General features: G+C 38.4%; 1 protein-coding gene across 5 annotated transcripts in view; it reads left to right on the top strand.

Annotated features, from left to right (window-relative positions):
• LOC134804032 (titin homolog) overlaps positions 1–26,458 on the top strand; it is a 114,910-nt gene that overhangs the window by 48,043 nt on the left and 40,409 nt on the right. For 4 of the 5 annotated variants that reach the window (XM_063776898.1, XM_063776900.1, XM_063776902.1 and 1 more), the window contains 14 exons: positions 7,652–7,745; positions 8,042–8,660; positions 9,369–9,535; positions 10,263–10,472; positions 10,913–11,133; positions 12,207–12,274; positions 13,261–13,393; positions 14,039–14,207; positions 16,604–16,643; positions 17,118–17,250; positions 17,767–17,923; positions 18,707–18,826; positions 20,225–20,650; positions 21,705–21,991. In XM_063776898.1, coding sequence (XP_063632968.1) covers positions 7,652–7,745; positions 8,042–8,660; positions 9,369–9,535; positions 10,263–10,472; positions 10,913–11,133; positions 12,207–12,274; positions 13,261–13,393; positions 14,039–14,207; positions 16,604–16,643; positions 17,118–17,250; positions 17,767–17,923; positions 18,707–18,826; positions 20,225–20,643 — 2,550 coding nt within the window. In that variant the 3' untranslated portion in view covers positions 20,644–20,650; positions 21,705–21,991. Of the gene's footprint in view, positions 1–7,651; positions 7,746–8,041; positions 8,677–9,368; positions 9,536–10,262; positions 10,473–10,912; positions 11,134–12,206; positions 12,275–13,260; positions 13,394–14,038; positions 14,208–16,603; positions 16,644–17,117; positions 17,251–17,766; positions 17,924–18,706; positions 18,827–20,224; positions 20,651–21,704; positions 21,992–26,458 lie in introns of those variants that run through there. The other variant, XM_063776901.1, reaches the window with a different exon arrangement.

Here is a 26,458-nt window from a genome sequence, read left to right as displayed (position 1 = left end):
TCTCTGGATATTAACATTATTGAAAATATTATAGGTAAGTGTTAGTAAAGCTTTTAAAAATTTGTAAGTATGAAACCTCTTTTTCGCTCCTAGATCTCATAATAATTAAATTAAAAAATGAAACGGTCGGGCATACATAGCTTTGATTAAAATGCATCTAATTGTGTATAAATATTTTCCATAATGTCAATATCCAGGGAGCGCTGGTGGCCTAGCGGTAAGAGCGTGCGACTTGCAATCCGGAGGTCGCGGGTTCAAACCCCGGCTCGTAACAATGAGTTTTTCGGAACTTATGTACGAAATATCATTTGATATTTACCAGTTGCTTTTCGGTGAAGGAAAACATCTTGAGGAAACCGGACTAATCCCAATAAGGTCTAGTTTTCCCTCTGGGTTGGAAGGACAGATGGCAATCGCTTTCGTTAAAACTAGTGCATACGTCAATTCTTGGGATTAGTTGTCAAGCGGACCCCCAGGCTCCCATGAGCCGTGGCAAAATGCTGGGATAACGCGTGGAAGAAGAATGTCAATATCCGGAATCAATCGTCCCCTTTTCTCTTTGCGTTTGTACATGTAATTCACTTCACAGGTCGGTAGGGCAGAAGGAGCGAAGCTTTTCCTTTTAGACCGTGTCTGAGTGACGTGCGTATACAAATGCGAGAATTCTTGCCCCTAAACGGTCATCCCAACCAACATTTTTTATATGTCGGTCTTTTCTAAATCAACCTTACACTACACTTAGGAGAGGTGGCTAATGTGGCTATCGGTCCTATTAAAAAACAAATGGCCAGTATTACAGTGATTTATATTTTTTGTAATATTGCATTTTAAATATCAAACCTACTACTTTATTTAACAGTAGATACTAAAATACTAGTAGTATGCAACGAAGAGCTAAAAATAACCTTCTTAAGTTAGTATACAGATCCGCTATTACTATGATTTATGGATATACATACATACATTTATAATTATATTATAATATTGAGAAATGCAAACCGTAAAATCAGGTAACTTTGGTCCACAACTTACAACTATGGTCCAAATTCAAGTTCCAGTAAAATATGTATAAGTAGGTATATTAATATTAAGTATTTTTCAAATTATGTCGAGTATTTAATATGGAAAGAGCAGTACCTACCTAGTGTATCTAATCTCCAAAATAAATGTAACGAGTACAAAATTAAATCATAAAGGCTCGTTAAGAATCAACGTTAAAAACCGGACCATAGCTGTACTTAAGGACTATAGTTACCTGAATTTACGGAACATTAAATTGCTTAATATCTGAATTTGTATCACACATACGTTAATATATTATTTTATGTAATCTTACTAACATTTTAAAGAAACACACTATATTGGATCACCAATAAGTAATCAATGTTAAAAAAAGCTATCACCGATTCGGGAAGAGAAATCGTAAAACAATGCCTGCCTAAACGGTGGTCATGGATTTGGTAACTCTTTAACTCTTAAATAAGTTTTTCTCATGTTCCTTGGTCACCTGAATAAGCAAAGAGCAGGGAACCGTCGTCATGTACTCATTGTGCGTGGTAGACACTCCTATAATAGTGCACTCTACCTCTTCCTTCGCATAATAATTTGAGTCCACATTCATTGTCATCGTACGCATGACAGACACGGCCACGGAGCACGGCATTATACCCGTGACAGTTCGGTTAGAATTGTTTATAGCCAGAGTACAATTAACTAAATCCTCGTGGATCGGATTGGCCAGTTTCCCGGTGTCATAGTATTGCCGGCCGGCACGCGTATTCCATAATGCTAAGCTTGATAACAGTTTACCGACTCCAACACCGCCCATCACTTCTTTTAACGCTGCACTTGTCGGTGAATTATCCTGGGATTCATGAGGCAAAAATAAACCATTATTTGTGGAAGTTTTTGATTTACTTGACGTTTCAGAAGCTGTGCCGTGCAGTGGATGCTCGTCCATCGTTCCGTAGTTCCCAGGATCGTAGCTGGGATACGAGGACATTGCAGCATCACGGTGCCGCTCGTCATCAAACGTGGGATGTTCTAGTTGTTCAATGATACCTGTCAGGGGATAGCTGGTATTCATTTGCGAAGACGCCTCTCTGACAGGTCGCGATTGGGGTTTTTGGGTTTCTTGATCGTTTGAAGGGTGTAATGCCTCAACATCTGATGAAGGATAGCTAATATTCAGCGAAGATTCTTTCTTAAGTTGGGCTGTTTTACCTTTGGAGTTTTCATAGTTAAAACCCGATCCATTCCCTATGCCAGCAGTATCATTTTTTTGTTTTGAAGACAGATGTCTACGATAAATCGCGTGTGTCATTTGTGTCGGCGGACCTCCGAAGGCAGGTAGTAGTCTCTCGGCAGCAGGACCCAACTGCCGAAGTATCGGAGCGTTAGCCAGGTTCTCTGGGATAGCTAGCTTAATTATATTATGGCCGTAAGGAGGCACGATACGGTTGCTTTTTCTGCCCATTCGCTTTCTGGCTGTCGGGTAGCGACGTGATTCGCAAACGGTGTATAATATCAGGAGAGTGATGAGTATTTTAGTCTTCATCTCCACTGTCTTCCCTTGTTGTTGTGTCTACAGACCTCTTAGTCTTGTAGTAGTTCGAAGGTAAAATTTTATGCGATATTATTTACCTTGATGGTGACTGTCGGTGGTCGATGGTCGGTGGTAGACTGACTGTTGTCTGTATTAAGCGAGAGCTCGTCAGTTTGAGTTGTCCATAACACAGATACAGAATTAAACACTGTTAACTCTGCGTCAGCGTACAGGGTGTAGCGAATGAATTAATCAGTATGAGAATAGGTACACAACGGCTGTCTTAAAGTAAAATATACAATATACCTACCTACTGAGAGCTGAACTCATCTATTGCGTGTTTGACGCAAAGTTTTGGTCTTAGCCTAGAAAAACCGGCCAAGTGCGAGTCGGACTCGCGTTTCTAGGGTTCCGTACATAAGTCCGACTCACGCTTGACTGCACATTTCTAATAGGTTTTCCTGTCATCTACAGGTAAAGAACTATTTTGTGTATTTTTTTCAAAATTTTAGACCCATTAGTTTCGGAGATAAAGGGGGGGGGGAATGGTAATTTTTTGGCTATTTTCTTAAATAACTTCGAACGAATTTATGTATTTTAAAATTATAAAAAAACATGTGCATCTTTGGGTGACTAATTTACATTTATGTGTACCAAATTTCAACTTAATTGGTCCGGTAGTTTCCGAGAAAATAGCCTGTGAGAGACGGACAGACAGACAGACGCACGAGTGATCCTATAAGGGTTCCGTTTTTTCCTTTTGAGGTACGGAACCCTAAAAATCAAAGATTTTCGTTTTACCTACAGTCGAAAAAGGTACCAAATAGGGGATATTACTGCAATGTTCTAGCGCCAGAGTGCAGCACTACCGACTCAGTAAATTCATAGACTAACTTATACATACTGTGCCTTAAACTGTTTTTTGACAAGCTTTCACAGACAATAAAATATGACATTGATGCATCAAGGCGGTTTATTAACAAGGGCCTAACGGTAAACGCGAAAATCGAAATGTAGTTATCTGTCTCTTTATCGCTCGAATATGCAAAAGTGATAGAGAGATTAGATAACGAAATTTCGATATTCTTGTTTCGCGGTAGGCCATGTGATTGACGTGACGTGTGATGAGTCAATGTGGTTTGTTTACTGTATGTGCCACAAAGGTGCCACCTACGCAGAGTTTTGCCTAATATTCCCTATTGTAAATATGTAATACCTATTTACCTACCGTCGACAGTATGTTTTATGGAGTAAAGGTTTTATTGTTTGTTACTTACTGATTTTGTCGTAATTTAGAAACTAAAAAAAAATGATATATAATATAAATTAATATAATAGGTATAGAAAACTGTTGTACTTATATTGCGTTGTGTTAAAAGGTTGATTGAACTGAAAAACTACTACCTAATATGGGGCATTATCCGTGAAAAGGGACCTTATTGTCGATGGCGCTTACGCCGCACAGTGACGCGCGGCATTGCATTTATATCGGAGCATCGTCAATAATTGCGTAGGCGCCATCGACAATAAGGTCCCTTATCACGGATAACGTCACATATAAACAACGCCTAATATTTGTATAATGAAAATTAGACATGTTTTCGTGATTTTTTTCTATCGAGCCAACTTTAACCCATTAAAAATTTTGCTTGGAGTCCGCCCTCGTTGTAATAGTCTCACTGAAATACTTTATAATTATTTTCACATCAGCAGCTCGAACAAGGGTACTTTGCTTCTTAAAAACAGTGAGCAAAATCGCATTTTGCTCACTGAGTAATTTTGTCTCACTCAGTGAGCAAAATCGCATTTTGCTCACTAAGTGTCTCACTCAGTGAGCAAAATCGCATTTTGCTCACGGAGTGAGACAAAATGACATTCAAGTGACCTTTATAGTCAAATGTCATTTCAACAAGTTCGATATGTGGGTTCTATTATCTCTGTCCCTCTAGGTATGTTCTCACTGCTTAGGGTGAAAAATTTTGTGTACTACACGAGATCAAAGTTATTTACATCTCGTGCGCTTTTGAATCCCTTACTACGCTCAAGATTCTAAATTAGATTCACTCGCTACGCTCGTGAATCTATTATAGAATCTTTCGCTTGCACGGGACTCAAAATAAGCACTCGAAGAAATATCAAACTTTGATCTCTTGTTGTACAAATAACTATACCTTTACTGTTATATATTTTTTAGATAGTATTCTAAATTGTCAAGCTCCTCCACAGAACAGGCGTTGCCTAGTGTGGAGGTCAGTAAAAACTGTACCTTTGTGAATATTCATTAGAAAATAAACATTTTATTATTTTTTTTTATGTAAAAAATACGCAAAATTGTAGTTTATGTAACTAATTTTTACACGTTTTAATTAACGGCTGTATTAATTAAAACGTGTAAAAATTAGTTACATAAACTACAATTTTGCGTTAACCCTCTCCCTCTTAACAATGGTATAGTTAGCACTGTGTTACATTTCAACGCGCCCTGTATATAAGAGTGTACATATAAGAGTGATTACCGTTTGGGTCATTTGAGCCGAGTAAGGCTAAGGACATGTAAACTATTGGCCAGCTCACGCGGTCTGTATATTATTTCGCCGCTATACTTACTCAACCTCGTATCTGCAACACTCATTTGATGACAAAAACACCCGTATTCCGAATGAAAGAAAAGCGACATTTCCATCAAATGATTGTTGCAGATATGAGGTTGAGTAAAGTTGGAAGTATACCGACGATTTGGAGGTGCATTCTGTTTGGAATAACAGGTTATCAATCTGACCTGGATAACATTACAATACTATTAGAAGTATTAGAACAAATTAAATCATTTTCAGAAAATATTTTAATTTGCTTATAATTTATATAGTAGGTAGTGTTTGTACTTGAAATAAAAACAAATTATAATATTTTCTGAAAATAATTTAATTTGTTCTAATTTTTCTAATATTGATTGGCAGCGCCATCTCTCTCACTAGCTCGGTATCACCTGAGATGATACGATGAGATGAAGGGCCTCCTAGCCTAATCAGTAGTGACCCTGCCTACGAAGCAGGAGGTCCCGGGCTCGAATCCTGGTAAAGGCATTTATTTGTGTATTCATCACAAATATTTGTTCCTGAGTTATGGATGTATTCTATGAATATAAGTATTTATATATATGTGTACCGTAAAACGGGGTGAACAGAAATCGCGGGGTGAATAGAGACATTTTGAACTTTTTCTTTCAAGTTGTTATATTTAAAAACGTACATCTCTAAAATTAGATTTTTTGGAATGCGTATAAAGTAGACTATATATTCTCTACATTGATACCAAAAGAACTTAATCAAACTGCCTAAAAGTTAGATTTTTTTGACTCTAAAGTAAGGTCTCGCCGAGGTAAGAAATGAAGCCTGTCTGAACTTTGTTCTAGCGGTAAATATTTTGACATTAACTAAGTAAAAGTTAGCTAACCTAGTAATATAGTATCTGTAGTACCTAAATAATAAATAATATCACTAATTTTCTCTATAATAAAGCACTTTTTTTGCAAAAAACCAATAACAAGCAAATTTACGTGATAAAGGGGTCAATGGACACGCATATGGGGTGAACAGTTACGCCATAGGGGGTGATTAGATACAACAAAGGGGTGTAAAGACACGCCTTGGGGGTTAAAAGACACGAAAAAATAATTTTGTGTCAAATAGCTGTTTAACAGATATATATCCACATAATAATGACCAAATTCGATGCCTATGACAGCTAAAACTTAATATTTCTATTCACCCCTTTCTTGTGTCTATCGACCCCGTTTTAAGGATGTGGAGAAAACAGGTAGTTTTCTTTGATTTTCTCTGAATTGGGTAGGTAAAAATTTATTTCACAAGTGCAAAATTGAAGAACTAAACCAAGACTCTCAAAATGATATCAAAATTATTACTTTTATCATTTGGATTATTGGCGAAAATCGTCCTTGAAGTTGAAAATCGTGTCTATTCACCCCGTTTTACGGTATATTATACATATCGTCGTCTAATACCCACACCACAAGCCTTATTGAGCTTACTGTGGGACTAAGTCGATCTGTGTAAAATTGTCCTATAATATTTATTTACTTATTAATCATATATTTATAACCAATTCAGATCAAATTTATAAACTGTTTTTATAATCCGAATGCGCCGTAATTTTGTTTATACCCCTCCATTACGAGGACAGATGAAGTTCAAAATAACTCGGAACGTTTTTATAACAAAATTTGATAAGTACTCACGCTAGCACGATCCGGATTAAACGCTCCTAAAGTGTTTAGCAAGAGACTAGATTTAATAACACATTTTAGCCAAATTATAATAGACCGTTTCTTATTTATTTAATTCTAATACGATTTTTTTTTTTCTAATCATAATATTTTTATTAATAGAGCGTATTAACGACGTTATAGTATACAATCAGGAAAAACTAGTTTTAACTATTAAACACGATTTTTTACTGAGGCGATACGGAAAACTAGTCCTACGTGTAACTAGAGAAAACGCGTTTTCACTAAAAACGGGTTTTTACGTTAACGTATGTCGCAGGCATTTTGTAAGAATCCGCCGTTTACAAACGGCGTCGGCATTTTACAAACGTTTCGCCGTTTGCAAATTGCCGAAGGCAAATTGTTAGTGCGCTCAATAGCGTCAACGTCAAACGTTGTGGGTTTCGCTAGGGTGACCATGGTTTACAAAAAAAAACTTAAAGGGTATTCAATCATTTATTCCAAAAAAATAATTTCACTGAAACTTACATTTCAAACTTCTGCATATCAAAACTATGAAAAACTCTGGGGGGTGAGGTAGGTTAGGTTCATTAGGTAGCTTCAGATGCCTGAAGGGCAAACCGCCCAGAATTAGGAGCCTTGCGAAGCGGGGCTCCGTCTAGTTAAGTTGTGAAGGAAATGTTTTTTGAATAGAAACAGTGCGGTGGGACCATCCAAGAACTCCAGATTTGATGGACACCCCAGAGTCCCCAGCGTTTTTCATAGTTTAGATGTGCAGTGTCACGCGTGGTATTCTTTTCTTTCTTACAATTTGCCGACGGCATATACATTAAAACCTTACTAATTACGTTTATTTGTTACAGGTGCGACAGAGGGCGTCGTCAGAGAACCTAATTTCAGACTGGACGTATCCTTTGGATGACTCCGCTATTTCTTACGGCAGTCGAACATATGACAGTAAGTGAATATTGAGTACCGTAAAATGTACCTGCTTTGTTCAAAAATCCAAGTATAAGTATCCTTTTAGCTTAGTAAATATTAGGAATTTTCTAAATTACACCGTTATTGAAGTTCTCTAACGCACCTTAATTATATTACTGTTGATACCAAGTCTAAGATTTTTAACTAGGTACCTAACACATCGCCAAATTGGCATCTAATCCCTAATTCGCTATCGGAAACCAATAACACTGGCACAAAAATAGCTGGCAGATGACCAAGTGTATCATAAGGTCAAATTATATTTGTTCTAGCCGTGCCGCGTATACCGAGCGAGCCCAGTGTCGTGGACGGTGGAAACAACTGGGTGTCGCTAGCCTGGCCGAAACCGGACACGACCACCCCTGTCCTTGCTTATAAAGTTGAGAGCTGGCTGCTTGGCAAAGAAGGAGGCGCGCGCTGGACCGAGCTGGGAATAACCCCAAGAAATTGCTTCGATGTGTTCAACTTAAAGCAAGGAGAGCAGTACCACTTTAGAGTGACTTTAAGAAACCGCTACGGCTGGGGTGAATCCGTCCAAACTTCAACACCTATAGGCGTCGGTCTGACTGGCGACCGTCCCGAGTTCGTAGACATACTACCAGGACAATTGAAAGTCCTCATTGGAACGACGGCAAACTTGAGTTGTAGCGTCAAGGGCAAGCCTGTACCTGAGGTTGTTTGGATGAGGAATGGTCAGGAGATCGAAGACGAGCGAATGAGGGCTTCCTTCAACGGGTACGACTGTAGGCTGGTGATCAGTGATATCAGGGAGGATGATGAGGCCCGGTACAGCTGTGAGGCCAGCAACGAGCACGGGCGGTCGTCGACGTACGCCCGGCTGTCGGTCGTTACGGATAAACTTTTGTGGGAAGCTGATGCGAAGCTGAAAAGGTATGTTGATATTTGAGTCTGTTTAAGTTTATTGTGAGGTGCCAAATCTGAGATGTAGAGTAAACAGTTTTCTAAATTTATATGAAATTGTAGAAATTAAATTAAGTATGATTTTTATTTTCAAAAATTTCTGTGTGAAACTAGTTATTATACGAAAAAAAGAAATAGTAAGTATTGAAATGAATAAAAGAAAACGTAGGTAACTCAGAAGATAAATCTCAATATTGTTTTACAATTTTATGAAGTACTATCGAACTTTTACGATTATGTCGACTTATCATCAGGATTTCACTCATACCCCTCAAATTTGATTGTGCCTTAAAATAGTTCGATGTTGTATACCTATCAATTGATGACTGTCACTTGTTTTTATTATAGGAGCTATATTCGGTAACTCAGAGTCACTTTGTTGAAAAAAGGCTCGCGTCTGCATCTTTTATAATTGTTTAATAACATTTTAATCACTGATTGTAATGTAACCCATTGTTTGGGGCCACAATATTATCCTTATCAAATTGTCTTTGTTTATGTTTCTGTACATTTATTGTACACTGGCGTTCAAAAGTGCATGGAGTTTCAGCCGTAATATTAAGGCATTACGGTCGACATCTATCCATGCACTTTTGAACGCCACTGTACCCTCTACCTAAACTATGCGAGGTGTGCAAAAAATAGTATTGTACTTATTGTAACTGACCTCTATTTCAGAGAACGCTCTTCCGACGTGTCCGGCGACTATCCTCCCCAGTTCACGATGCGGCTCCGTGACCGGCGCGTGCAGGCGACGTATCCGGTCCGACTCACGTGTCAGGTCGTCGGGTGTCCGACGCCGAGCGTCACCTGGTATAAGGACGGCGAGGAGGTGTATAAAGACAGTAAGTATTGGCTTCGTGACTGGTCCGGTACGCTTCGTATCCGGTCCGACTCACGTATCATGTCGTTGGGTGTCCGATGCCGTGCGTCAACTGGTATAAGGACGGCGAGGAGGTGCATGATTCCACAGTAAGTAATTATAAGATATACAGAAGTTCATGGTGCACTGACTATATTATATGTTCCAAATTCTCTGTTCTTTAAAAGTCACAGATTATGCTACTACATCTGATTTGATTACCTTGTAAATTGTCTGAGTTAACAGGCAGGACTTTAATATCAAATTCATACCTACGTGACGCTATCTATAAATAAACTAGCGACCCGCCCCGGCTTCGCACGGGTTAATAAATAATACACTTACACCTTCCTCAAGAATCACTCTATCGATAAGTGAAAACATATGAAAATCCTTTCAGTAGTTTTTGAGTTTATCGCGAACATACAAACACACAAAACAGACAGACGCGGCGGGGGACTTTGTTTTATAAGGTGTAGTGATAATTTGTATATGAACGTTGTTTGTAATAGGGTAACCCTTTGACTACCCAAAACGTCAACTGACGCGCGCGGCTACAACCAATCTTTGTGCATTCCGACAAGATTCACGATGACGCGCCGCATACCATAGGCGCGAGGGTTCAGTCAGAGGGTTAATAAGTATAAAGCCCCCTTTAGTCCCATAAATAGCGTCATATTACAAAGTTGTTAACAAACTTTTCTCCACAGATCGCCATACGCACTTCAAAGATGAGCTATTCCACACACTAGAAATCGCGCCGTGCACGCTAGAGGACGGCGGCGTGTATTCGTGCACGGCACGGAACTCGAGCGGTGCGGTGTCGTGCCGGTGCAGTCTCGTGGTCGATAAGGGGATCCGTGCGTACGTGGCGCCTGAGCTGTGCTGCGGTTTGGACCCGCTTTATAGGCTCCGAGAAGGTAAATGAAAAAGAAAAAAAACAGGTGCGCTCATGTATCCGGTGGTGGTCAAAAATCGTGGATTCAAATCTCGGCCTACACAGACAAGGTTAATAATTTAATTCAAATAAGAAAATACATTTATTATCTACGTTAGGTTCTTAGTTACGTTAGTGATCCCATAAGAGCGCCGCGAACAGTTTTGTGCGGAGCTCTAAAAATCACGAACATACTAGGTCTAAAACGCTTCATTAAAATAAATTCTAACTATTTTTGAAACATGAAAATTGCTTCTAAAAACGTGTAATTTTATTTTTGATGAACTCATCGATTACTTTTGTTTTGTTGTAACCAACTAATAAACAATTCCGATATCCGCGATCCCGGGCACGCACGGCCGTCTCAGTGCTCAGTAAAGTGCGTTCGGAGAGGAACCTGAACTTAATTCTTTATCTTCTCAGGTGATGAACTGCGAATAACAGCCGTAGTAGAAGCGTATCCATCAGTCGGTGTGACCTGGTACCGGGACGGCATCCGTCTCCGTCCCTCCCGCCGGGCGGTCATGACGCTAGACAGAGACGGACAGATAGAGCTGGCTCTGGCGTCGGTGACGGCGCGCGACGCGGGGGTTTATACGTGCACAGCGGCCAACGAGGTTGGGAGCGCGTCCACATCTGGGAAGGTGAGTTTATACGAACAAATGTGACGTTCTGTATCAAAAGGTACCACTACTTTGTCGCTTACGATAAAGACGAAATTTGCTTGTATCTTTATGCGAATAACCTGTTAAAGCGACCTTATGGCAAGCGACAATGTGGTACCTTTTGATTGAGAACGTCACACATAATATAAATATTACAATGTAAAATGTGGAGAAGACCGGCATATAAAATTTATTATCGGGAAGATCGTCACAGGCAAGAACTCTCGTATTTGTATACGTATACGTATGTCGCTCACATAGTTAGAAACGAAGAGCTTCACTCCTTAAGCTATATCGACATTCTTTAAGTGGAGTACAAAGGCAAGAGTTATATACAAGCGACGAAAGAGCTTGTATTAGACGGTCTTGCCTTATATACGGTCTTCGTCACATTTACCTTAGGACAATTTTACACAGATCGATCTATTCAGTAAGCTCAATAAGGCTTATGTTGTGGGACTTGTGGGTACTAGACGACGATATATATAGTTACCTAATATAATGGTTATATATAAATTCTTATATGAGGTCGATCGGGATAAATGGGGGTCAATAACTTGTCATTAAATTTTTCGCGATTTCGGGGTTGCCCCATAGTAAAAGTTGTTCAGTATGACCTACAAGTCCTACATATTCAGCCCTCAGAATATGGTCAGACATAACGAAACCACTCTGTATATACATATATGTACTATCTTTTGCCCGCGACTTCGTCTGCGTGGAATTAGTGACAGAAGCTAAAGTAGGTATAGCGCCTGAATAATGCTAATAGCTATCATTCAATTCGCGCATCGCTTACTTCAATTATTAGGCAATTCATTAACTCTTTCAATTCCACCCCCCTTTGCACTCTCTTCAGGGATGATTTCCGACATAAAAACTATCCTATGTCCTTCCCCGGGACTCAAACTATCTCTATACCAGATTTCAACTAGGTAAATCGGTTCAGCGGCTTAAGCGTGAACAGGTAACAGACAGACAGACAGACATGTACACTTTCGCCTTTATTATATTAGTATGGATTAAGCTTAAATATGTTTCCTTTTGTAAAGGTGGAGGTTATAGAGGGACCAGTGGTTGAGAAGAGGGCACCACCGACACTGGTTGGTCCTGACGTTCCGTAAGTACATTTATCAATTCCAGCCTTCCCGAACAAAAGGTATATCGTAAAAGTACAAAACTTTGCCCTTTAACATAACTTTGCCCACCGGGACACAGTTAAGTAAAAGCGAAATAACTTAAAAGTAGTTACAGATACACTTTCTTCACTTTCTTCAGAAAGTCTATCTAACTACTGTGACGCGGTGGGCAAGGTTATGTTAAACGGCAAAGTTTTTTATTAGGTCCTTACCTATGAAATTGGCGTTTTTGTTCATAGATATAAGTCTGATCCTAGTTTTTTTTTTTTTTACAAAAGTACATACACAATTACAATAAAACTACAGTGCACTCAATAAACAACGATTTTACATACAATTAATTGTTATTTTTTATTGTTAAGTGTTCAGAATTAAGCCTTGAAAATAGGTCTTTTCATGTGCTGTCGGTTCGAGTATTAAAATTACTTATATTTTTCTAATGGTACCAATTTTCAAGAAATGGAGATATTGAAAACATACCTCAAAGGTGTCAAAAATTACTGGAAAAATTTTGTTTGGTTTGAATTAGCCATCAAAAAAATATCCGCAAAATTAATTGTATGGAAATTCGTGTTTCGTTGAAATTCTCCGGACAAAACGCCAATTTCATAGGTAATGACCTAATACTTTTACGGTACCTATTCGTATTATTTTGCATATCTATCTATCTATATCTATATCTATACCTTTATACCTTTAAACGAGCAATTCTTGTTTATTTATATATGTACATATATATATTTATTTATGTATATATTTCGGGGATCTCGGAAACGGCTCTAACTATTTCGATGATATTTGCTATAAGGGGTTTTCGGGGGCGATAAAATATAAATTATTAATTATTAAAAATAGCTGTAATCTATGTTTTTCTAATAATTATCTGGTTCTTTATTTCGAGCACGGTGTGAAATAATTTATTTTAAGTAGAGGAAACTTCCGTATTAAATTCTTTGTGTACCTACAGGTATTCCAAAGAACCCATGTTCATCCGGAAGCCGCGGTCCAGCGAGGCCTATGAGGGCGACACCGTCATCATAGAGTGCGAGGTCACTGGTGATCCCAAACCTGACGTCTACTGGCTGCGAGACTTCCTCAAGGTACAGTTAACAACAGTTTTACCGTCACAAGATTTTAGAGTCTGTGCGGAAAGAGAAGAGTCATGAAATGTATGGGCTCCCTTACATTCCACGACTCTTCTCTTTCCGCACAGACTCTATTTGGCCTTCGCCATGTTGAGGATTTTCAGTGGTACTCATTTGTGACATTTTCTATGAAAAGGGACCTTATTGTCGATGGCGCTTACGCCATTGTTAACGATGCTCTGATATAAATACAATGCCGCGCACCGCTGTGCAGTGTAAGCGCCATCGACAATAAGGTCCCTTTTCATACAATTTTATTTTACTAGTCTCTTTGATAAACAGACGTTGAAAGTCATCGTCGTCATTGAATGTCACGGATGTAAACAAGAAAATAATATATTTCGCAAATATTGTCAAAATAAATTGGCAAAATTGCACGATTTTTTGAAATGTACTTACACAATAGTCACTTAGTATTATTGAACACTACACATTCACTAATCGTCGGGTGACAAGCAAAAGTCACTAACTAACACCATTGAAATTATTGGACAATAAACCGTGTTACAAGTGTAATAAAGTGCATTGTTACTTAAATTTTTTGATAGTACTTAGTGACTTTTGCTTGTCACCCGACGTAATATTTCATTCCTTTTCCAGCCCGATTACTACCGCGACGCGAGCCACTTCAAACGAGTAGGCGCCGGCCCAGAGTACAGATTCGAGATTCCTCACGCAAAACTAGACTACACTGGCGCCTATTCCGTCGTCGCTAGGAATGTCCATGGGGAAGCTAAGGCTATTATTTCTCTGCAAATCTTGGCTAAAGGTATGTAATATTTAGCGCCAAAGGCCTCTCCAGGGCAGGACATAATGGCGAGGCCGAAATCCCTCACCTATTTGGCTCAAAGTACCGGGTGGGTTATAATAAATGCGTGAAAAGTACAGATTCGAGACACCACACGCTAAGGTTAGGGGCCTACTCAGTCGTAGCTAGAACCGTCCATGGTTGAAGCTAAGGATATTATTTCCCTGGAAATCTTGGCTAAATATATGTTTAGGTATCATATGGTAAGGGCAAAACTCTCACTACTCTCACTTTAAAACTACAGGTCGATTTGAAACTAAACTATATATGTATATATGTATATCCGACTAAAGGTATATGACTGAACTTACCTTGGATTCTAAACGCAATAATGTGTACTTACGGATGTAGTGCATAATTGTTTTCCATCGTATTTTCTCGGAAACGTTCGTATTTGTCATGCTACTTCAATCAACCTCAGTACTTTTATGTACCGAGACTGACTGAAATAGCAAGACACGTTCGTAAGTACTTTCCGTGAAAATACGAAGGAAAATAATTATGCACTGTATGTTGGGATAATATCGGATGCGGGAGAAGAACGTAGGAAATTCATTTCCTCGAAAATAGGCTTTATTTCTTAATTTAGACAACAATGTGCAAGACGCTATTTCATTGCGCTTCGGTCACCACTGTCACCAGTGTCCCTCCGCCGCTCAGTGATATCGGATGTGTGCTACGCGCCTTTAAAGAGAGCAAGGTAATTTTCGTCATTTTTCTGGCCATCCGGTCTTCGCCCTGTAATTTATGTCGTGTATTATGGTAAAACTGTGGTTGTTTTTGTGATTCAGTTGTGTCAAATTTCGTTTTGAAGGTTTATCTTTAAATCAATCCAATCGAAACAGACCTAGGACTGCTGTAGACCGATTTCCGATCTTTACCCCTGCAAGTAAAGATCGGATAGCAACAGTCCGACCTTTACCCATTTAAAATACAGCAGTAATAATCAAACTTTGAATTTTTATGACTGCAATAACTCTGTTTTTATCGTAATTATTTCGTTCCTTTATTTTTATTCGAGGACGGTAATTCAAAAGGAAGAGATTTTAGGTGTGTACGTACCTATATATGCATGAATGTATTACTTAGGAAATTGTCTCTATTGACATATCACACTTTGAGAGCCACAGATTTACCAAATTTTAGTATATGGGTCAAGATCGGATGCAAAAATACAAAAGTTTAAACATTTGATGAGAACTTTTACGTTTCGTGGCTGAAATTCATATACGTTGGAGGAGGTTAAACATCGGATATACTCTTTTAGATACCTTATTATCTGAGCATTAGAAGCGGTTTTTTTTTCGCCATCCGGTGTTACCCCATGATGACAAATTCATCGTTACCCTCGAATAAAAATATGTCTCATCTTTACACTCGTATAAAACTGAAACCGATGAACATTGAAGGTTGCCAATATTCAGGCCTAAACTACGGTTATCATTTAACGATTTGCACCATATTTCTAGAAGCTGACACGTACTGAGATCGAGAAAAAAAAATATTTCACGAGGTGTCCCAATTAGTCCCAAATCCGTCCGGTATTATCCCAACATACCTTACATCTTTAGGTACCTACGTTGTAGTTAAACAATCCAGGTTGCTACTATTTAAGAATATTCCATTTGAATGCCTATTCGTTTTTCTTTTATGTAGTACATTTGTGCAACGAGGGGGTAAGGGAGATTTTGCAAACGAGGTCTATAACTCCCGACAGCCGCAGGCTGGAGGGAGTTAAAGACTCGAGTTTACAATATGCTTAATACCTACCCCCGGAGTTACATACAATGTTTTTCATCAGACTTGCGAAGAAAAAACTAGATTTTAAGCGAAATAATTATTACGAGTAAATACGGTGACATTTCAAACAATACGTCCGCCATATTGTCATTTCTTGACAGGTTAAGCATCGGAGGCACAGACCTTCACATTCAGTCACGATTGAACATTTTGTGTAAAAAAAATATATTTAAAACGGCTATTAAATTAATAAATTAAATATTTTTAAGCATAAACAAAAATATTAAATAATAAACGTCGGTATTTTAAAAGTAAAACTCCTTCGTACCTTGACTTTAAACAAAGTATTTTACTTATAACCTACATGGTTAATATGAATTAGTGACATCATTTAAAAAAAAAAGTTATAACTCCCTAGGGAGTTATAGCTTTTTTTTTCACTATCCATAACTCCCGCGGGAACAATAGGTATAGGCATTTGTCCTTCAATACACTTGCATGAAATAAGATATTTTTCGAGCAAGTGTGATGAAATAGTTATTATTGTTATTAATTAAGATAAAAAAATAAGATAAAATAAGACCTTTATTTGCATACCAGTACCGTTTTGTTTTCAGATCTCACGTCAGGGGATGATTCTCACAATGTCAGATATGGGTGAGTGAAACCTAAAGTAAATAATATTTAACCATGTGTAATATTTTCCATGAGTGTAATCCTATTAGGGGATTTAATTGTGTTTCAGTCTAATATTTTGCGTTGCGATGTAAAAAACAAACTGGTTTTTTTTAGAATATAGTTGAAAAATACACTTGAATCAGAACTTAAAATATTTTACCACGCAAATGGAGTCGTAATAGATTTGTACAAATTTGCATATTAAGAGGATAATGGGGATATTTTAATTTTTAACTCTTTAACGGTCAAGATTAAAAAAACTACATGATTTAAGCCTCATCGCCTCTTTAAAGTCCTTTAAATTTTGCGTAATTTTTTTTACATAAAAATGATGTTATAAGGAGGTTATTTTTGCCATATACTATCGTCTAAATGTGCCATTTAAAGGGTCAATTGAAAAAAATAAATTTTGCGTGGCTTAAGAACGACTGCTTAATAAGCTTTATTTTCCAGCCGTGTGGACGTCATACCCCGTTTCGAGCGGAACCTCAACGATTTGTTGAGCTACGATGGTGACGCTGTTGAGTTTGAGTGTCGAGTTAGCGGCCATCCTGAGCCTGACATCAGATGGTACCACTATGCTGAGGTGAGTTACTCAACATCTTTTGAGCTATGATGGTGACACTGTTGGGTTCCAGTGTCGAGTCAGCGGTCCAGACCAGGCTCTGATGGTATGATGGTATGCACCACTACGCTGAGGTGAGTTACTCAACATCTGTTGAGCTATGATGGTGACGCTGTTGAGTTCGAGTGTCGAGTTAGCGGGCCAGAGCAGGCTCTGATTCGTCTTTTGTCTTTTATGTTTTTCGATGTGTTTAAGGAAAGGTACCTGCAATTGCCATGGGCAGTATGGCGCCATTTATTGCAAAAAATCTTCTTTTCTTAGTAAAAAGACGTAAGTACAAAGCACTGCAAAGGTACTCCTCCCTTATGATACCTACTAATAGCCCCCGTTTGGCCTATTTTGACAGAATGGTAACTACGAAACCCTACACTGTGCATGGCCCGACATGCTCTTGGCCGATTATTATTATGTTTTATTATGTTTGTTTTTGTTTATTTCATTAAGTTTTAATAAATAATTTTTACTATGTTTGTGCAGTTGATCCGCGACTGCCCCTACCTGGAGTGCACGCTCGAATCCGGCGCCGCCAGACTGAAGATCAAACAAGTTACGGCGGATGACGAAGGCACTTACACTTGTGAGGCCTATAATAACCTTGGCAAGGCCTCTACCAGCGCTTGCCTAGTCGTGTACCGTGAGTATATATTATACAACAAGAGAGAGAGAGAGAGAGAGAGAGAGAGAGAGAGAGAGAGAGAGAGAGAGAGAGAGAGAGAGAGAGAGAGAGAGAGAGATCAAACAAGTTACGGCGAATGACGAAGGCACTTACACTTACTTGCGAGGCCTATAATGACCTTGGCAAGGCCTCTACCAGCGCTTGCCTAGTCGTGTACCGTGAGTATATATTATACAACAAGAGAGAGAGAGAGAGAGAGAGAGAGAGAGAGAGAAAGAGAGAGATCAAACAAGTTACGGCGGATGACGAAGGCACTTACACTTGCGAGGCCTATAATAACCTTGGCAAGGCCTCTACCAGCGATTGCCTAGTCGTGTACCGTGAGTATCTATTTATTATACCTACAACAAGAGAGAGAGAGAGAGAGAGAGAGAGAGAGAGAGAGAGAGAGAGAGAGAGAGAGAGAGAGAGAGAGAGAGAGAGAGAGAGAGAGAGAGAGAGAGAGAGAGAGAGAGAAAGAGAGAGAGAGCTAAACTTTAAAATGATACTGTACATTTGGAATGTTATAACGTATCACTTTCAGCCCGCTTCTTAGATAAACAATGGGCCACTTTCAGAGCATGAAATATGAAAATATAATAATTTACAGCACATATGACCCTATTTTCCCGCACTTGTGCGTAAAATAGCACTTTTCGTGTGTATGTCAAAAGTTTAAAGGGCCATATGTACTGTAAAACGTACGATACACGTGCGAATATTCCTCTTTTCCGCACTTGTATCGTAAATAACTATTTTCAGCGCCCGGCGAGCCGAACACGTTATCGGCGCGCCTGCGCCGGCCGCTCTCCGCCGTCTCCACGCCCCGCTCCACGCCCCGCTCCACCCCCGCGCGCTCGCTCTCGAGGACCACTACCCCCGGTGAATATAACGGCTCGATACGGGAAATGAATTAGAGACTCACTAGATATGAAATAGTAAAGATATGTGACGTTCCACTGCAAAAGGTACCTTATGGCGGCTGGCGCCGCGATTCGGGAAATGAATTAGAGATGCATTAGATATGAAATAGTGAAGATATGTGACCTTATGGCGGCCGGCGCTTACCTCGCATTGCGCCTCAATAATATTGGAGCGGCGTTAATAATAGCGTAAGCGCCAACCGCCATAAGGTACCTTTACCCATAGGACGTCACATATCTTTACTATATCGTATCTAGTTAATCTCTAATTCATTTCCGGAATCGCGCCGTAAGGCATAGACTAGGAATCCTCTAGACCGAGTTTAGAGCAATTATTTCATGAAACCGATGCTGCCAAAAATACGGGGGCGCGGGGGACGAGGTGAGCGAGATCCTGTGCCGTGACTGGTCCGTTCAAACGACGAACGAGTTCACGGACGTCACACAAAGACACTTTTGACTCGAAAATGGAGTAAAATTACCGTATGCGTGGCAGAGGGGGTAGAGTTTCTATGCTAAGTCTGGAGGATGTCTTGTCTGTGGTATAAGGACTTGGAAACTAAGGGCCAGTTGCACCAACGACAGTTAACAGACTAATCAACGTCACGTAGCCGAGATCTATGAAATTTTCCATGCAATACAATTTAGCGAACGCTTTAACGGTGACAGACGGTTTGGTGCAACCGACTCTAAATGACGTCTATTTTGATAATTTGATATCAATTATGTCCATTTGTGATAGGTAATTCACACGTGCGTCTCGCTCGCGCCTAAATCAAATATCGATAGAGTTAGGCCAAGAAAAGTCTGCAACGGTTTTGATGGCATACGCAGTGCAAGTGTTATTTACGTCATAATTTCATAGATCATAGCAGTTTGACGTTTAACCCTTTTCCAGGCATAGTACAATATATCGACCACATACGCGCCAAAAGAATTTCAACTTTAGCATTCCGATTTAAGATTCAAATTAGATTACACTTTCGGGAAATGCGACTTGCCTTCAAATGAATCATCAAAGCTGGATTAATTGGAATATATGTATGTATTTGGATTATTTGGGAAAACCTTGTAGATTGGTGCGGCCTGGAAAAGGGTTAAAATAACACTTGCACTGCGTGTGCTATCATAATCGTTGCAGACTTGTCTTAGTCTAACTCCTACCCTAGTTTGCACTAGTCATTTAGGTAAGCGGAATTTCTTATTGTAATTAAAACTTTTGGTATTTGCACTACTCCCAAGTAATTTGTACGAGTGTGACATGTTTAAAATCCCTTGCTTGAAATCTTATGTATATTATATATGTATCTATATCCTTAGATATATCATATCATCTTACCACCATTTTATTTACTAGCACCCGACATGAAGCGCCAATCCAGCCCGTCGCGCCAAACGGCGCCCAGTTTCTACACATATCCCTTCAACAAGGTCGTCGAGGAGGGTGAAACGGTCGTCTTCCAGTGCGCCGTCAAAGGCCTCCCCTCCCCCTGGGCCACGTGGGACAAGGACGGCGTTATAGTTACCCCCTCCTCCCGCATCACGATCAAAGAAAAAGACGAGATAAGGAAACTTGAAATAGAACATGTGACCATTGAAGACGTAGGCTTATACAGAATCAGTATAGAGAATGACTACGGAAGAGCTGAAGGTACGGCGAGGTTAGAAGTTATAACGCAAAACGGGAAATTCCACGCTGGTGTTAGAGCGTACAGCGCGTCGCCGCGACGCTCGGCGCCTTACAGGAAAACGACCACATCTATATCGAAAGACTGAGATCGGAGTGAGTTTCATGCTTTGCGAATTTTGGGTACCCATTTTTAGTCGTGCCGTGCGATCGCGATTTATTTGCGGTGCGATTTTTTTGCCACATTGGAATGTTCGCAAGGATTTTTAGCCCTTTGAACGTGCCACGTGCCTACCGTGCGCGGCGCGTCTTTGTGAACTTTGTTGGAATGCACGACGGTTGATCAGCCGGCCGAGCCAAGGTTACAATCGCTATCGCTTCGACAACGAAAAGCATTATGTCTCTCTATGACTCTTCCATATTAGTGCGACAGTGACAGTTGCGTTTCGATCGCTACGGAGCGTAAGCGATCGGCATCTTGGCTACGCGGCCAGGGGTGTAGCCGCGCGTGTCAGTTGACGTCTTTGACGGTTAACTGTGCGTTAAAATAGACCAGTGTTTTTCAAACTGTGAGTCGCGATCCCCCAAGCCTCTGCCAGCCTTGAATCAAGACATAAGCGAAACATTTTCTTCGTAGGTTCTAAAGGGGTCGTGTCATGAAAAAGTTTCATAAACACTGAAATAGACGATAGTGGATATGTAGGGCGGGTTGCGCTAAACCGCCTGTAAACATCATCGTAGTTTGTTAAAATTGGCTTGTATGGTAATTTTGACAGTTAACTATGGCATGAACTGTATTTAACGCTCAGGTCATTAATTGTACGTGGTGCAACACGACTTAAGTTAATGTATAATTAACGTTGCTAATGGGTACTATCTTTCGCGTCGAATGATGGCCCATATGACAGTTCATTTTTGCATGGAGTAGCTGTCACCTCAAATGATTGAAGACCTGTTTGTGAAATGCCCCATTTTCTAATATAATTTCTGATACCTTAGCAGTAGCACAGACAATAAAATCGATATTAATAACGCGCTGTCCAATATTATGTGTAGCTTGCATAATAGACTTTATGCTCATAAGTTTAAGGTAGAAAATCAAAAGCTTCAGGTTTAAAAATATATTTTCTTTTCAACTTGCGGTGCATACTCCAATGTGGCAAGACGTCAATTCCCACTTTTTACCATCAACAATTTTCCTTATTTTCAGATTGAAACGGAGCTGCGAGTGATTTTTTTTTCTATTATTTATCTGTGCATTTTACTTTTAATTGACTTTTCGTACGGCCAGTCACAAGACTTCGAGGTTCAAGCATGTTATTTGACAGTGAACTCTGTTTACTGGCAAATAAGGTTTATTTTTATTTGTTATTGGTTTGTATTTAATTTATGTACGTTATACTATTATTTTCCCTCTCGTGTATAGAGGAGGCCTATGTCAAGTAGTGGGACGTGTATAGGCTGAATTATTAATTATTATACTATTATTTATTGATATTGCTTGAGTTTTGATGAATCCTGGTCACTAGCCGCATACGACGTAGAAAAATGTTAAGTTTTTGTTTTACTTGTTAGGTTGTGTCTCTCGCTTCACACATTTTCGTCAATTGCCTATTGTATAACTTCAGTTAACGTAAAATTTGTATATTCTATTAAGTTGTTTTCAATTATCATCCGGATGCTCTTAAAACTACTTCTGATCTCTATATCTTTGAAATAAAGTCACTAGGTACTTATTGAAACAGCTGTTATTATAAAGAGTAGGTATATGGGCATCAACTTGTGCATGGTGATTAGATTACCTCAAAATGTACCTATATTTTATTATGCATCTATCGGTCATAGTCATAATTTATCTATCATGATTTATTTATTTTTTTATTTAAAATTTAAGTCAGGCAACAAGGCCTATATTACAAATACCTTACTGACTAACATACACACAAACATACTCATAAATCATGATAGATATCTTATTCATCTAAGAATAATCGGCCCTGGTTAAAAATATGACATTCAGATTAGATTATTAAAATTTAACGGACGGGAGGAAAAATGGTTAAACCGAAGTACCGTTTTGATTGGACTATACATGTACGGCTTAGGCCCACTTGCACCATTCCACTAACCCGGGGTTAACCGGTTAAACCTGGAGTTGCCATGGTTACCAGTACAATTTGACACTAAGTTAACTGTTTAACCGCTTAACCCCTGGGTAGTGGGATGGTGCAAGTGGGCCTTAGATGTATTGTGTGAAGTGACGTTCCTGACTAATGGCTTATTAGATACATGTTTTGCCAATCCAAAGCTCGATAAGTACGTAAACACCGTTGTTTGCGTAAATATTTACACAAAAAAATGATAATTTGGGGTGCCAATTAGACATTATATATAATAAATCAATAAACAATGTTTTCAAAACAAGTTCGTGGAATATTCGCTTTGGATTGGCAGACATGTTACGGGTTTTGGGACAATTTCTAAATAATATCATGTTAAAAAAAAGTATGAAACATTGATTATGTCATAAAATAAATTTAAATCACTTCATTATTTACAACATTGCTTTAAAAGCATTGAATTCAGAGGGGCGTGTAATAAAAACTTAATATTAAGTTATTTTTCGGAACTGTCCCAAAGCGGTTGTTTATAAAAGTGTTAATATAAATAGAACCAGAATCCCGGGGTATTGTCAATAAATTTATTACGAGTTTGATGGTTGTTTTATTTTTGCGTCCAATATCCAGTAATAATTTTATATCAGCTCTCAAGTAGCTGTAGGTGATAAATCAACTAGGTGACGCTAGATGTCGACTACGAAACTAATAAGCATACATCGTTATCGCGGTGGCAAAAACAGGCCTGTCAAAGAACACATGTAACAGAACGTCTGTTTTGTAAAAGTGGAATATACTGCCTACACATTTAAACCTCTAAGATGTTCTTCATATCTAGCATAAAGTTTTCGCTGGAAAAGGTCAATTAATCTCGTAAGTATTTCACTTTGTAAACGTATACCTATAAGTCAACGTGTCAACATGAAAAATAAGTCACCAATGTATTTAATTATTTATATCAGATTCTATTTTTTTTTCCCGCCAATTACAATTTTTTATTTACAATATAATACAGTGGTACTACTAAACAAAATTAATAACTAGATTAAATCTAAAATAGTATTTAGGTACTTCTGAAAGTATTTTATGTGATTTTAGTAATAGATGACCAAACCTTTATTTAAATTCGATTCTGCTACATTTTGAACCCATAGGTAGATATAAACGTTACTCGATAGGAATGTCACTTCTGTTATTATTTATTTGTCATAATCTTTCACTACTGTCAAATCGTTGTTGCCCCGCGATAACGACGTATGCTAATAAGCGTTTTGGTAAGAAAACTGATGTATGGAGAGAGCACTCTATGCTTACCTACTTATTTCTCTATATATATAATATGTATACTGAATAACCGAGGTTTGAACCCACGATTATTGCTCACCACACATGTATTTCATTTCTAAAGCTTATTATAGTTATTATACTCGTACCACACAAGACTACATGAATTACAAAACAACGTGGGATTAATTGTGATTCGAAATGATTTATTAGTTATATTTGATTAACTTCGACTGCGCGGATAACTAGACTAGTATTTTTTATAATTTTTTTTATGTTTTACGATCTTTTTGTGAAATTCTTAGTATTAAATTTGAATCTGTATAATAATCCAATATTTCTATGGAATAATATTAACATCAATGAATTGCGTCGATAATTAGCTTAAGATAGTATATATGTATTATGTAATAACAACTAACAATTCATAAGTGCTTGTTGCTAAGCCTACATGAATAAAGTATATTTAAACATGAACTGAACTAAGTATGAAAGGTTAACTAGGTAGTAATTATAGTTTGAATAATCTCAGGTGAATTTTTCGGGCTCGGACCCTAATCTGTTAAACAAAAGATATTGTTTCCTTTATGCAGTGGTTACAATGCTTACTGCTAATAGCCCCGACGTAAGTAACGGGAACAAACCCATTTAAAAAGCAAATTTACCATTCTAATTATATGGTTCAAATTCTTGAATCAGCTCATTCGGAGATAACACGTTTTTGCTATCTCTATAAACAAGACCACCCTAATTGTTCTCTGAACAAGCTGTCATATGAATTTGAACATTAATACTATCACGATAATTGCTTTTTAAACGACATGGTTGCTTTGGCACGTGGCTGTAGGCCGCTCTTAAAAGAAACAAAGGCTTTTGTTTAACGGATTAGCACCCGAACTCGAAAAATTCACCTGAGATTATTCAAACTATAAAACCAACAAATGTATACTTAATTTTATTGACACAGTGAAAATTATGAACTACTTACACTCAAGTACACGTAAAAAATTACGAAGAATGGGACAGAAGTGATTGTCGAGAATGCAAGTGATTGAACCGTCTAAATGGGGCTTTTGGTTACGGTCAGGGGGCCGATTTTTAAATTTCGATCGTTCGATTTCGTCACTCGAAAATCGGTGGGAAACGGCGAAATGCTAATTTTGGAAATACGAACGATAGAAATTGGGAATCTAGTGGTATTGACCACTCGTTTTCAATTCTATTAGTAGAATTTAAAGCCCTAGTAGTGGAGATATTATTGAACGAAATACAGCTAGAAAACATGATGGCGGAACTTCAAGCTGTCAGTAGCAACATCGGATTGGAGCTCAACGTAAACAAAACGAAAGTTATGACAAACCACACCCAAGACCCAATCCACGTAGCTGGATCCTCAATCAACTACGTCAACGACTACATATACCTCGGCAAGCAAGTGTCATTCCATAAGGACAGAAACGAAATAGAAGTCGATAGACGAATCGCTCTGACTTGGAAGAAATATTGGAGCTTTAAAGAGGTAATGAAGTCCAACATACACCCATCTGTAAAGAAAAAAATCATGGATACGTGCCTACTACCATGTCTTACGTACAGCTGCCAAACATGGGTATTTGATGCAAAAACCAGAAATAAAATACTAACTACTCAGAGAGCACTAGAAAGAAGCATGTTAAAAATAAAATTAAAAGATAAGATCAGACACAGCAAAATTAGACAACAAACAAAAGTACTCGACGCTCTATCCTACGCCCAAGGCCTTAAATGGAAGTGGGCAGGTCACGTGGCTAGGTACCAAGATGGCAGGTGGACAAAGAAAGCGACTACATGGAAAGGACCAGACGGAGACCGCAGACCTGGAAGACCAAAAGGGAGATGGAAAGACGAGATCGTAGAGATTTCCGGAGAAAATTGGACAGAAATAGCATCCGATAGAGACAATTGGAAATGCCTGGAGGAGGCCTTTACCCGCCGAGGGGTCCACACCTAAATAATGTGTTCAAATTTAAATTTTAAAAGATGACATTTTATTCTTACTGCTAAATCAATATAATTTTCAATTAAATGGACAAATTCTAAATATGTAATTATAATATAAGAACAAGAATTGACTTAAACAATAATTTTAGAACACTTTAAATTTAAAACTATACTTAAATGCATGCTAGTTGGAAAAAATATTATAATGTAATAAGTAAAATAACTACAACTAAATAATGCATGTTATGTATGAATTTGGAATAATAAAGGCTTTTTTATTTTTTATTTTTTATTTTATTATTGAACGAAATACACGAAATCGAGCGGTCGAATTTCAAAAATCGGCCCCCAGAACCGGAAACCAGGGATCGGAACCGGTTTTTTGCAACAACTTCGAATTAACCATATTATTTCTAATTATTTTATACTCGAAACGTAGGACTCAGTTGTGTTTTAGGTAACGACTTCGTATTATTAGATTGCCTAATTAGAAATGAAATAATTAACAAAGAACGAAAAAATACCGTTTTCGTTCCTATACAAAAAATACCGGTATCCGGTATCCGATTCCTGCCGGAAACAG

This window comes from Cydia splendana, chromosome Z (assembly GCF_910591565.1).
Source record: "Cydia splendana chromosome Z, ilCydSple1.2, whole genome shotgun sequence".
NCBI lineage: Eukaryota > Metazoa > Arthropoda > Insecta > Lepidoptera > Tortricidae > Cydia > Cydia splendana.
Note: the sequence above shows the minus strand (reverse complement) of the source record. Positions and strands in the feature narration are given on the sequence as shown.